The sequence below is a fragment of the Zalophus californianus genome, chromosome X (genome assembly GCF_009762305.2).
Source record: "Zalophus californianus isolate mZalCal1 chromosome X, mZalCal1.pri.v2, whole genome shotgun sequence".
In the NCBI taxonomy this organism is placed as follows: Eukaryota; Metazoa; Chordata; class Mammalia; order Carnivora; family Otariidae; genus Zalophus; species Zalophus californianus.
The window spans coordinates 69,435,858-69,448,578 of record NC_045612.1 but is presented as its reverse complement, the minus strand read 5'-3'; the positions used below and the strand labels follow the sequence as shown (position 1 = coordinate 69,448,578).

General features: G+C 36.9%; 1 protein-coding gene and 1 pseudogene across 2 annotated transcripts in view; one reads left to right on the top strand and one right to left on the bottom strand.

The window, feature by feature from the left end:
* The window catches only part of CHIC1 (cysteine rich hydrophobic domain 1), a 68,111-nt gene that overhangs the window by 25,926 nt on the left and 29,464 nt on the right, over window positions 1–12,721 (top strand). For both annotated transcript variants that reach the window (XM_027608132.2, XM_027608133.1), the window contains exon 3: window positions 3,541–3,696. In XM_027608132.2, the coding sequence (XP_027463933.1) occupies window positions 3,541–3,696 (156 nt within the window). The remainder of the gene's footprint in view (window positions 1–3,540; window positions 3,697–12,721) is intronic.
* On the bottom strand, window positions 5,261–5,485 carry LOC113930726 (annotated as a pseudogene).

Here is a 12,721-nt window from a genome sequence, read left to right as displayed (position 1 = left end):
ACTACTCCATAATAATATAATAATAGTAAGGAACTTTAACACCACACTTACATCAAGTGGACAGATCATCTAAACAGACCATCAACAAGGAAACAATGGCTTTGAATGACACACTGGAACAGAAGGATTTCACAGATATATTCAGAACATTAGCTTCTAGAACAGCAGAATACACATTCTTTTCAAATGCACATTCATGATTAAAAATCCTTAACAAAATAAGTTTAGAGGGAACATACCTCAACATAATAAAGGCCACCTGTGAAAAACCCACAGCTACCATCATCCTTAATGGGGAAAAACTGAGAACAAGACAAGGATGTCTCCTCTCACCACTTGTATTCAACATAGTACTGTAAGTCCTAGCCACAGCAATCAGACAACAAAAAGAAATAAAAGGCATCCAAATCAGCAAGGAAGAAGTCAAGGTTTCACTATTTGCAGATGACATGATACTATATATAGAAAATCCTGAAGGCTCCACCAAAAAATTGCTAGAACTGATAAATCTAGTAAAGTCACAGGATACAAAATCAATGTACAGAAATCTTCTGCATTTCTGTACACTGATGAAGTGACAAGAAATTAAGAAAACAATCCTATTTACAATTACATCCAAAATAAGACACCTAAGAATAAACCTAACCAAAGAGGTGAAAGACCTGTACTCTGAAAACTATAAATCACTGATGAAAGAAATTCAAGACAACACAAAGAAATGGAAAGACATTCCATGCTCACAGATTGGAAAAACAAATATTGTTAAAATGTCTATATTACCCAAAGCAGTCTACAGATTTGTTGCAATCTACAGAGGCATTTTTCACATAACTAGAACCAACAATCCTAAAATTTGTCTGGAACCACAAAAGACCGCAAATAACCAAAGCAATCTTGAAAAAAACAAAAGCAGAGCTGAAGGCATCACAATTCCAGACTTCAAGTTATATTTCAAAGCCATAGTTACCAAAACAGTATGGTACTAGCATAAAAACGATGTGGAGACAAAAGAACACTCAGGTACTGTGGGGAATGCAAACTGGTGCAGCCACTATGGAAAACAGTATGGCAGTTCCTCAAAAAAGTTAAAAATAGAACTGCTTTATCATCCAGCAATTGCACTGCTGGGTATTTACCAAAGAATACAAAAACACTATTTCAAAGGGATTTATGCCCCTCGATGTTTATAGCAGCATTATTTACAATAGCCAAGGTATGAAAGCAGTGTAAGTGTCCATGGATTGATGAACGGATAAAGATGTGATATGTAGTTATAGATACAGATATAGGTATATCCACACAATGGAATATTATTCAGCCATAAAAAGTATGGAATACTGCCATTTGCAACAACATGGATGGAGCCAGAGAGTATATATATTGCTAAGTGAAATAAGTTGGTCAGAGAAAGACACCACATGATTTCACTCGTATGTGGAATTTTAGATACAAAACAAGCAAAGGGAAAAAAATGAGACAAAGCAAGAAACAGACTGTTAACTCTAGAGAACAATCTGATGGTTAAGGGGAGGATGGGTGAAATAGTGATGGGGATTAAGGAGTACACTTGTCTCTATGAGCACAGGGTGAAGTATGGAACTGTTGAAATACTCTATTGTACACCTGAAACTAATATATCACTGTATGTTAACATACTGGAATTAAAATGAAAAATTAAAAAACAAAATGTAGCTAATTATCCTTTTGTTTATAATAGAATGTGTAGGAAGGCCATGGATTATTAATGGTTACCTGATCAAATGCCTTGCCTTCAGGTGAGACCAGGCAAAAGAGAGCTTTGCTTTTCGTTCTCCAAATCTCATCAAGAGATAGGATTCATTGGCTTTCTTTTTCAAAGCATTCTGGTTATTAATGAGATTCTTTTTAAGATATGATTTCCATTTCCTGTGAGTATATAAGGCAAAGATTATTATTCTCATTTTATACATGGGAAACAAACTCAGAAAAATTAAATGAATTTGCCTATGATTTTTTGTAGCTAATAAGTAACTAGAATCAAAATCTTCATTTATTGTGTAATATGCTTAGCCTGTTAGCATTTTCTGTTTTTCAGTTGTAAGGCATGGTTCTCTGAAATTATTTTCATATTTACCCCAGAAGTTAGTCATTTAATTGGAATTCTTTTTACTCAGTAATTGTCTTTAGGTCATATTGCCAACAATTTAGTTGGAGAATAGATTAGTTTACATACCCATGTAAAAACAGTTTTGAGCTTGCAATTTTACAACTACTATTTGTTGGTTAACATATTGGGAGGAAAATCAAATTTATGGGTTAAGCAATTAACTTTATTGGGTGGCATGAACAATTCTAATAAAGCTAGTATAAGTAATGTTTTATTCATGATGGGGCTGAATTCTTTGGCCATGTATCTTTATAACATCTGCTAATAGGTATATGTTTTGTAGTGTTGATTCTAAGATATGTAATAAATTGAAAAACTCTAGTACAATTTTTACTTGGAAGAGTTGTAAAGCTCCATATTTTATATGCCAGACATATTAATGGAAGAGTTGTAAAGCTCCATGTTTTATATACCAGACATGTTAATGGGGTTTTTATTTTATAGCAGCTTATTTTTTCTAATATTTTCATAATTTTTGTTTTCACAGCCAGATGCTGGATTTTTTTCCCATAGATTTTGCAGTCTGACAGCTTTCTAAATGAAAAGGAATAATTTTAGTGATCCAGAAATGTGATTTCACCGAAAGCAAACGATTTTTAGTATGCCTTTGAATTGTATAACCTTCAAGCGGAATTTTCGGTATAAATCTAATTATGCCTGTCATGCTCTTGCCTTTGAACTGACTTGTTGTTGTTTACAGAGAGGCACAAGCAGCCACTTCCAGGAATGGAAGTAGTAATTAAAATATTAAATTTGTATATTTAAGGACCTTTCAAATTTCAAAATTTACAGCAGTTTTTGAGTCCATTTTATGCTGAATATTAAGACCCTTTTTTTAAAATGTAATTACTCCTCATTGTCTTATTAGTGTAGCTTTTCCCTACAAACAATGGCAAGTGTTAAAATTGTTACACCGCAAACTTGCCAGGGAGAAAAGGGTCAAGAGTTGCCTATTTAAAAGTAATCAAGGAATATTGCCAAAGTCTAATTTTAATTCCATTTCCTCTGATAGTATTTAGGTTTTTATTGTTATATTATGCTTCTAGTCTTACTAGTCAGAATGATTGGAGACTATAATATTGCCTGAATAATGAGAATATTTGGTAGAAAAACTGCTTGACGGGTATTCTTTACCACCAATTTTGTTGTCCTTTTAATGCTGGTAATTTCAGAAGATTATTTTTGAACATCAGAATAAGTTCTGTAAACATAAAATTATATTGTTTTACTTTCTAATGTCATCCAAGAGTATGTAATACATAAAAGGAGGATATCTATTTAGACGTGTAATTCCTTAAAGTATTTGTAAAAGACAAACATTTTCTTTAAATTTAGAGATAAATAGTGGAAAGCTGCCCACAAACTGTTAAATAAAGATTGCGCCCTTGTTATAGGTGGCCCCAGAAGAATTTAAGACCAGCATTGGCCGTGTGAATGCATGTTTGAAAAAGGCTCTCCCAGTCAATGTGAAATGGCTGCTATGTGGTTGTCTCTGCTGCTGTTGCACCCTGGGTTGCAGCCTGTGGCCTGTTATTTGTCTCAACAAAAGAGTGAGTAACCATTTTATTGTATAACCATAGAGCTAATTAACATTTATTGAATACTTATATGTACCAAGTATGTTACATGATTTTTTAAAAATTCTCTTCAGTGTTAGGCTCATTCTGGAGACAAGCTTGGGGACAGAGAGATAAAGTGATTTGTCCAGCCTTTTTTAATACTTTGTCACTTAATATGAGTTCCCATAATTTTATTTTATTTTTTTACTCTTATTTTTTTATTAGTTTCAGGGGTAGAATTTAGTGATCCATCAGTTGCATATAACACCCAGTGTTCATTTCATCAAGTGCCCTCCTTCATGCCCATCACCCAGTCATCCCTTCCCCCCACCCACCTCCCTCCAGCAACCCTCAGTTTGTTTCCTAGAGTTCAGCATCTCTTATGGTTTGCCTCCCTCTCAATTTTCATCTTATTTAATTTTTCCTTCTTTTCATCTATGTTCATTTGTTTTGGTTCTTAAGTTCTACATATGAGTGAAATCATACGGTATTTGTCTTTCTGTGACTGACTTATTTCGCTTAGCATGATATCCTCTAGTTCCATCCACATCATTGCAAATGGCAAGATTTCATTCTTTTTGATGACTAATATTCCATTGTATATATATACAACATCTTTATCCACTCATCTGTTGATAGACATCTGAGATCTTTCCATATTTTGGCTGTTGTGGACATTGCTGCTATAAACATCGGGTGCAGGTGCCCCTTCGAATCGCTGTTTGTGTCCTTTGGAAAGATATCTAGTAGTGCACATGCTGGGTTATAGGGTAGCTCTATTTTTAATTTCTTGAGGAACCTCCATACTGTTTTCCATAGTGGCTGTACCAGCTTGCATTCCCACTAACAGCATAAGAGGGTTCCCCTTTCTCCATATCCTTGTCAACATCTGTTGTTTCCTGAGTTGTTAATTTTAGCCATTCTGACCAGTGTGAGGTGGTATCTCATTGTCGTTTTGATTTGTATTGCCCTGTTACTGAGTGATGTTGAACATCTTTTCATGTGCCTGTTGGCCATTTGTATGTTCATGTCTTCTGTCCATTTCTTGACTGGATTATTTGGTTTTTGATGGTTGAGTTTGATAAGTTCTTTATAGATTTTGGATACTAGCCCTTTATCTGATAAGACATTTGCAAATATCTTCTCCCATTCTGTAGGTTGTCTTTTAGTTTTGTTGACTGTTTCCTTTGCTGTGCAAAGCTTTTTATTTTGATGAGGTCCTAAAAGTTCATTTTTGCTTTTGTTTCCCTTCCTTTGGAGGCATGTCTAGCAAGAAGTTGCTGTGGCCAAGGTCAAAGAGATTTCTGCCTGTGTTCTTCTCTAGGATTTTGATGGATTCCATTCTCACATTTAGGTCTTACATCCATTTTGAGTTTATTTTTATGTAAGGTGTAAGAAAGTGGTCTAGTTTCATTCTTCTACATGTGGCTGTCCAATTTTTCCCAACACCATTTGTTGAAGAGACTGTCTTTTTTCCATTGGATATTCTTTTTTTTTTTAACATTTTGTATCTATATATTTTTCAAAAATCTGTCCATGAAGAAGGAGCTGGGTGTTAGTTTTCTATAGGGGGGATATTCTCACGGACATACTGTAAGGCCAAGTTGGTCCACTTCATTTATTGTTCTTTAACAGATTCTGTGGTGCCACCGTTGCCCTGTTCAGGTTCAGGAAGCTCATTCAGTGGTATTGCAACATCCTCATACGGCAGCTTGTCTTCTTGCCAAGCATCGTCAGTCAAGTCCAAGGTCCTTCCATCTCTCTGTACCTCACTGCCCATTCTCCTGCAGCTTTAATCTTGTCAGACCCGTGCCGGACCCAGCGCTCCATCTACTTCCCTCCATTGGATATTCTTTCTTGCTTTGTCAAAGATTAGTTGACCATGGGGTTGAGGGTCCATTTCTGGGTTCTCTATCCTGTTCCATTGATCTATGTGTCTGTTTTTGTGCCAGTACCATACTGTCTTGATGATTACCACTTTGTAATACAGCTTGAGGTCCGGAATTGTGATACCTCCATCTTTGGTTTTCTTTTTCAACATTCCTTTGGCTATTCGTGGTCTTCTCTGGTTCCATACAAAGTTTAGGATTCCAGCTCCATGAAAAAAGCTGATGGTGTTTTGTTAGGGCTTGCTTTGAATGTGCAGATTGCTCTGGTTAACATAGACATTTTAACAATATTTGTTCTTCCAATCCATGAGCATGGAAAGTTTTTCCATTTCTTGTGTCTCCCTCAATTTCTTTCATAAGTGTTCTATAATTTTCAGAGTACAGATCCTCTACTTCTTTGGTTAGGAATACCTATTCCTAGGTGTCTTATGGTTTTTGGTGCAATTGTAAATGGGATCAATTCCTTGATTTCTCTTTCTTCTGCCTCATTGTTTTGTCAAAGATTAGTTGACCATGGGGTTGAGGGTCCATTTCTGTTTTGATGGGGGTTGCTTTGAATGTGCAGATTGCTCTGGTTAGCATAGACATTTTAACAATATTTGTTCTTCCAATCCATGAGCATGGAAAGTTTTTCCATTTCTTGTGTCTCCCTCAGTTTCTTTCATAAGTGTTCTATAATTTTCAGAGTACAGATCCTTTACCTCTTTGGTTAGGAATACCTATTCCTAGGTATCTTATGGTTTTTGGTGCAATTGTAAATGGGATCAATTCCTTGATTTCTCTTTCTTCTACCTCATTGTTAGTATATAGAAATGCAATTGACTTCTGTGCATTGATTTTATATTCTGCGACTTTGCTGAATTCCTGTATGAGTTCTAGCAATTTTTGAGTGGAGTCTTTGGGTTTTCTACATAGAGGATCATGTTGTCTGCTAAGAGTGAGATTTTGACTTCTTTGCCGAATTGGATAACTTTTATTCTTTTATTTTTTTGTTGTTGTTGTCTGATTGCTGAGGCTAGGACTTCTAGTACTATGTTGAATAACAGTGGTGAGAGTGGACATCCCTGTCATGTTCCTGGCCTTAGGGGAAAAGCTCTCAGTTTTTCCCCATTGAGGATATTAGCTGTGGGTCCTTCTATATAGCTTTGATGATCTTGAGGTATGTTCCTTCTACTCCTGCACTGCTAAGAGTTTTTATCAAGAAAGGATGAGTATTTTGTCAAATGCTTTTTCTGCATCTGTTGAGAGGATCATATGGTTCTTGTCCTTTCTTTTATTAATGTGGTGTATCACATTGATTGATTTGCGGATGTTGAACCACCCTGGCAGCCCAGGAATAAATCCCACTTAGTCGTGGTGAATAATCCTTTTAATGTACTATTGGATCCTATTAGCTAGTATCTTGGTGAGAATTTTTGCATCCATGTTCATCAGGGATATTGGTCTGTAATTCTCCTTTTAGGTGGGGTCTTTGCCTGGTTTTGAGTTTCCATCATTTTAAATAAGTGAAATATAAATGGAGTACTGGAGTAAATATAAATGTAACTAGGCTACTTAATTCTTTTCTCAAAACCCAAACCTGTGATTTAAAGTATTTCTAAGCAGGGCGCCTGGATGGTTCAGTTAGTTAGGCATATGCCTTCGGCTCAGGTGATGGTCTCAGGGTCCTGGGATTGAGCCCCATGTTGGGCTCCCTGCTTATTGGGGAGTCTGCTTTTGCCTCTGCCCCCCCCTTCTGCTCATGCCCTCTCTCTGGCTCTCTATCTCAAATAAATGAATAGAATCTTTAAAAAAATAAAGTATTTCTAAGCTACAACTATATGGGAGAGTTTCTTCTGCTCTGGAGAAAAGCAAAAGTGAGAGTAACCTACATAGCTGGGAGGAAATCCTTAGTTTTGAACATGTTGAAATAACGTTATCATAACAAGACATTACTAGTTACATCATGGATTTAAGACTACTATCTAATCTCATCTTTAAAACTTTTAGTCTTTGGAATGTTTTTATTTCCCAGTGGAAAGATTGAAGCCACCCTGTACTGCACTGATGGTTTCATTTAAACTTTTAAAAAACAAATAATTAGCCTACTAAACTGTCTTCAGAATCATATCACCTTGTGCAGCTATAATAAATGGTATAGTTGTTTGATAAAAACCAAAAATATTCCCAAGAAATAGTCATTCATTTTCCGTCTGCATCTTTCTCCTGCCTTTCTTAATGTGTACTTCAAAAGGAAAATAATGAAACACTGCCATCTGTATGACTTTTTGAATGAAAAAGTTAAACATTTTTTTGATTCCCTTGGTAACTACCAGTAGGTCAAAGCTTGATTTTAAGTAAAGCTTAGTTTATTATTTATCAAAGCATGTACAATATTTTCAGATGGTTTTCTATAAGTTAAAAAAATTGACAGCATAAATTTCTTTCTCTAGTTGTCATATCTTTTAACAATTACAAATCAGTAACTCCTATCCATTCCCATTGTTTTTAAAGCCTCAGTGTGAATTAATTATGATTCAGATTTTCAATCACACAAATACAGCCAATTTTAATTACTTAACAGAATTTTAGGTTTTAATATTATCTGGGATCTATCATTTTTACTGATGACCTGTTTACTCTTTGTCTATTTGTCGATACTTTCACCACATGGCCTGAAATAGAAGCAGTTTTTTTCAATCATGTGACTTTACTATGCAAACTTCTAATAGAATATGATATTAATACTGATGCTGTGATTTCACCCTCGCCCCCATTACTTTGGTTAATTAATTTTTCACATTGAAGTTGAGGTATCAGGGCACCTGGGTGGCTCAGTCAGTGAAGTGTCTGCCTTTGGCTCAGGTCATGATCTCAGGGTCCTGGGATTAAGCCCCACATCGGGCTCTCAGCTCAGCAGCGAGTCTGCTTCTCCCTCTCCCTCTGTGATCTCTCTTGCTTTCGCTCTGTCTCAAATAAATGAATAAAATCTTTAAATAAATAATTTTTTTTAAAAAATGAAGTTGAGGTTTCAGTCAGTATACAGATCTTCCTGGACTTATGATGGGATTACATCCAGATAAATCCATTGTAAATTGAAAATATCATGAGTTGGGGGGCACCTGGGTGGCTCAGTCAGTTAAGCATCTGCCTTTGGCTCAGGTGATGATCCCAGGACCCTGGGATCAAGCCCTACGTGGGGCTCTCTGCTCAGCAGGGAGTCTGCTTCTCCCCCTTTCTCTGTCCCTCTCATGCATGCACGCATGTGTGCACTCTCTCTCTCAAATAAAATCTTTAAAAACTAAAAGAAAATAAAAAGAAATAGCACAAATTGAAAATGCATTTAATACATGTAACCTACCAAACATGATAGATTAACCTAGACTACCTTAAATGTGTTCACAGCACTTACATTAGCCTATAGTTGGACAAAATCATCTAACACAAAGCATATTTTGTAATAAAGGTTGAATAGCTCATGTAATTTATTGGATACTATACTGAAAGTGAAAAACAGAATGGTTGCATGGGTACAGAATTGTTGTAAGTGTATCAGTTGTTTACCCTCATGATGTCATAGATGACTGGGAGCTGTGGTTTGTTGCCACTGTCCAGCATCACAAGAGAGTGTTATACAGCATATTACTAGCCCAGGAAAAGATCATAATCCAAAATTGGAAGTACAGTTTCTACTGAATGCATATAGCTTTCATACCTTCAAGAAGTTGAAAAAATTTTAAGTAGAACCATTAATGGTCAGGGACCATTAATAAAATAGTCTTAGATCACTAATCTCTCAAATTAAAAATGTTTATTTAGGGGCGCCTTGGGGGCTCAGTCAGTTAGGCGTCTGTCTTTGGCTTGGGTCGTGATCTCAGGGTCCTGGGTTCGAGCCCCACATTGGGCTCCCTGCTCAATGGGGAGCCTGCTTCTCCCTCTCCCTCTGCCTGCCACTCCCCCTGCTTGTGCTCTCGTTGTCTTTGTCAAATAAATAAATAAAATCTTTAAAAAAATAATAAAATAAAAAGGTTTTTTTAATACAAATTTTCAAATTGTCATCCTCTGGGCCAAATCTAGACCATTCTGTTTTTTAAACATTTGAATGAATTACCAACATTTAAAAATTGGAATATTTAAAATAAAATTTGAGATAGCCAACCTCTCTTAAAACACCACACACAAAAATAGACTCCAAATGGTTGAAAGACCTAAATGTGAGACAGGAGTCCATCAAAATCCTAAAGGAGAACACAGGTAGCAACCTTTTCGACCTTAGCCGCAGCAACTTCTTCCTAGAAACATCGCCAAAGGCACGGGAAGCCAGGGCAAAAATGAACTATTGGGATTTCATCAAGATAAAAAGCTTTTGCAGAGCAAAAGAAACAGTCCACAAAACCAAAAGACAACCGACAGAATGGGAGAAAATATTTGCAAATGACATATCAGATAAAGGGCTAGTATCCAAAATCTATAAAGAACTTATCAAACTCAACACCCAAAGAACAAATAATCCAATCAAGAAATGGGCAGAAGACATGAACAGACATTTCTCCAAAGAAGACATCCAAATGGCCAACAGGCACATGAAAAAGTGCTCCACATCGCTCAGCATCAGGGAAATCCAAATCAAAACCTCAATGAGATACCACCTCACACCCGTCAGAATGGCTAAAATTAACAAGTCAGGGAACGACAGATGTTGGCGGGGATGTGGAGAAAGGGGAACCTTCCTACACTGTTGGTGGGAATGCAAGCTAGTGCAACCCCTCTGGAAAACAGTATGGAGGTTCCTCAAACAGTTGAAATTAGAGCTACCGTTCGATCCAGCAATTGCACTACTGGGTATTTACCACAAAGATACAAATGTAGGGACCCGAAGGGGTACGTGTACCCCAATGTTTATAGCAGCAATGTCCACCATAGCCAAACTGTGGAAAGAGCCAAGATGCCCATCGACAGATGAATGGATAAAGAAGAGGTGGTATATATACACAATGGAATATTATGCAGCCATCAAAAATGAGATCTTGCCATTTGCAACGACGTGGATGGAACTGGAGGGTGTTATGCTGAGTGAAATAAGTCAATCAGAGAAAGACATGTATCATATGACCTCACTGATATGAGGAATTCTTAATCTCAGGAAAGAAACTGAGTGTTACTGGAGTGGTTGGGGGTGGGAGGGATGGGGTGGCTGGGTGATAGACATTGGGTAGGGTATGTGCTATGGTGAGCGCTGTGAATTGTGCAAGACTGTTGAATCACAGTTCTGTATTTCTGAAACAAATAACGCAACATATTTTAAGAAAAAAGAAAAAGAAGAAGATAACAGGAGAGGAAGAAAAGGGGAGTATGTCAGAGGGGGAGACGAACCATGAGAGATGATGGACTCTGAATAACAGGCTGAGGGTTCTAGAGGGGAGGGGGGTAGGGGGATGGGTTAGCCTGGTGATGGGTATTGAGGAGGGCACGTTCTGCATGGAGCACTGGGTGTTATGAACAAACAATGAATCATGGAACACTGCACCAAAAACTAATGATGTAATATATGGTGATTAACATAACAATAAAAAAATTTTAAAAAAAAGATCAAAAAAAAATCTAAACACCTGGCAATATTGGACCCACATGCCTATATTTCAGCAATTGGCCCTAGCTGAGTGGTGGCTTCTGCCTTTAAATAGGACGTGAGGTCTCTGGTTCACCCCAGAACCACCCAGCATTTACATTATCTGCCTTGCTCTGTACACTTTTTATGGCCCTTGATTTTGTACATGCTATGCTGTTAACACACTAGACAAAACACTAAGCACATGTTGGTAACTTTGTGTAAGATACTGCCCTTTCTGGAGCTTTAGTTTTCCTCACTGATAGAATCGGGATAATACTACTTACTTTTTTTAAGATTTTATTTATTTATTTGACAGAGAGAGAAAGCCAGAGAGCACAAGTAGGGGGAATGGCAGAGGGAGAGGGAGAGGCAGGCTCCCAGCTGAGCAGGGAGCCCCATGAGGGGCTCGATCCCAGGCCCCTGGGATCATGGCACTTAACCAACTGAGCCACCCAGGTGCCCCAGTACTACTTACTTTTAAGGTGGTGTGATGATAAGGAAATTTAAGGTGCCTCACTGCTTTTTTGTCCACATGGAGAAATTTTTAAAAATAAAATACAATAATTTAAGAACTTTTATGCCTTCACTACTGCTTTCTAATCTGTAAACTTAAGTTGTATAAATTCTAATAGTTTAATTGGAAAGATGATCAGCATTCATGTAGCCCAAATCCCTTATTTTACAGGTGTGGAAACAGATCCAGAGAGATAAAGTGAGTTTCCCAGTGTCACATAGTAAATGACACATCCAGAAAAATATTTTTTTCTGTTTTGTTTGGTTTCTCTCTCTTGTAACAAATTCTCTTGACTATATCATGTTTCCTAGGTTGTATTTCCTATTGCTGGGACAAGAAACATTAGGATAAGTGGTATGATAAACAGTCCAATGAGTTTTAATTCTCTAGCAGACAAATATCTCTTAAAGGATGAAGTAGTAAATACTTCAGGCTTTGTGGGCCAGAAGTCTCTGTTGCAACTACCCAGCTCTCCGGTTTTAGTATGAAAGGAGCCACACGCAATATGCAAACGAGCGAGCATTGCTGTGTTCCAGTAAAACTTTATTTACAAAAACAGGCAGCAGGCCAGATTTTGCCTGTGAGCTATTGTTTGCCATCCTGCTCTAGCCAACTCTAATGGGGTATCTAGCTTTATGAAAGTCATATTTGTGTTATCCACAAAATAAAATGGAAATAATGTGGTTATACTGCCCTATGTTACAAGGTTGCTATGTAAACTGATTGTAAAATGTTTCCAAGAAAAGAACTTCTTTGTAAACTGTCTGCCTTATGAACATTTTTTAGCCAGTTATACTTCATGAATATATTTTATAGCAAATTAGGTAAAAAAAAAAAAAAAGAAATGCAAATTAGGGTGCCCTGAGCTCCTCCTAGTCACTCTCGGCTCTAATAGGATTCTATGGCTACATGATATATGAAATGAAGGTTTTCATTTACCCATTCTTACATTTACCACTGAAACAACTGTGATATTATAAGTCAATCTTCAGGCCTATTCATGCCACCGTTTTTAAATAAGTT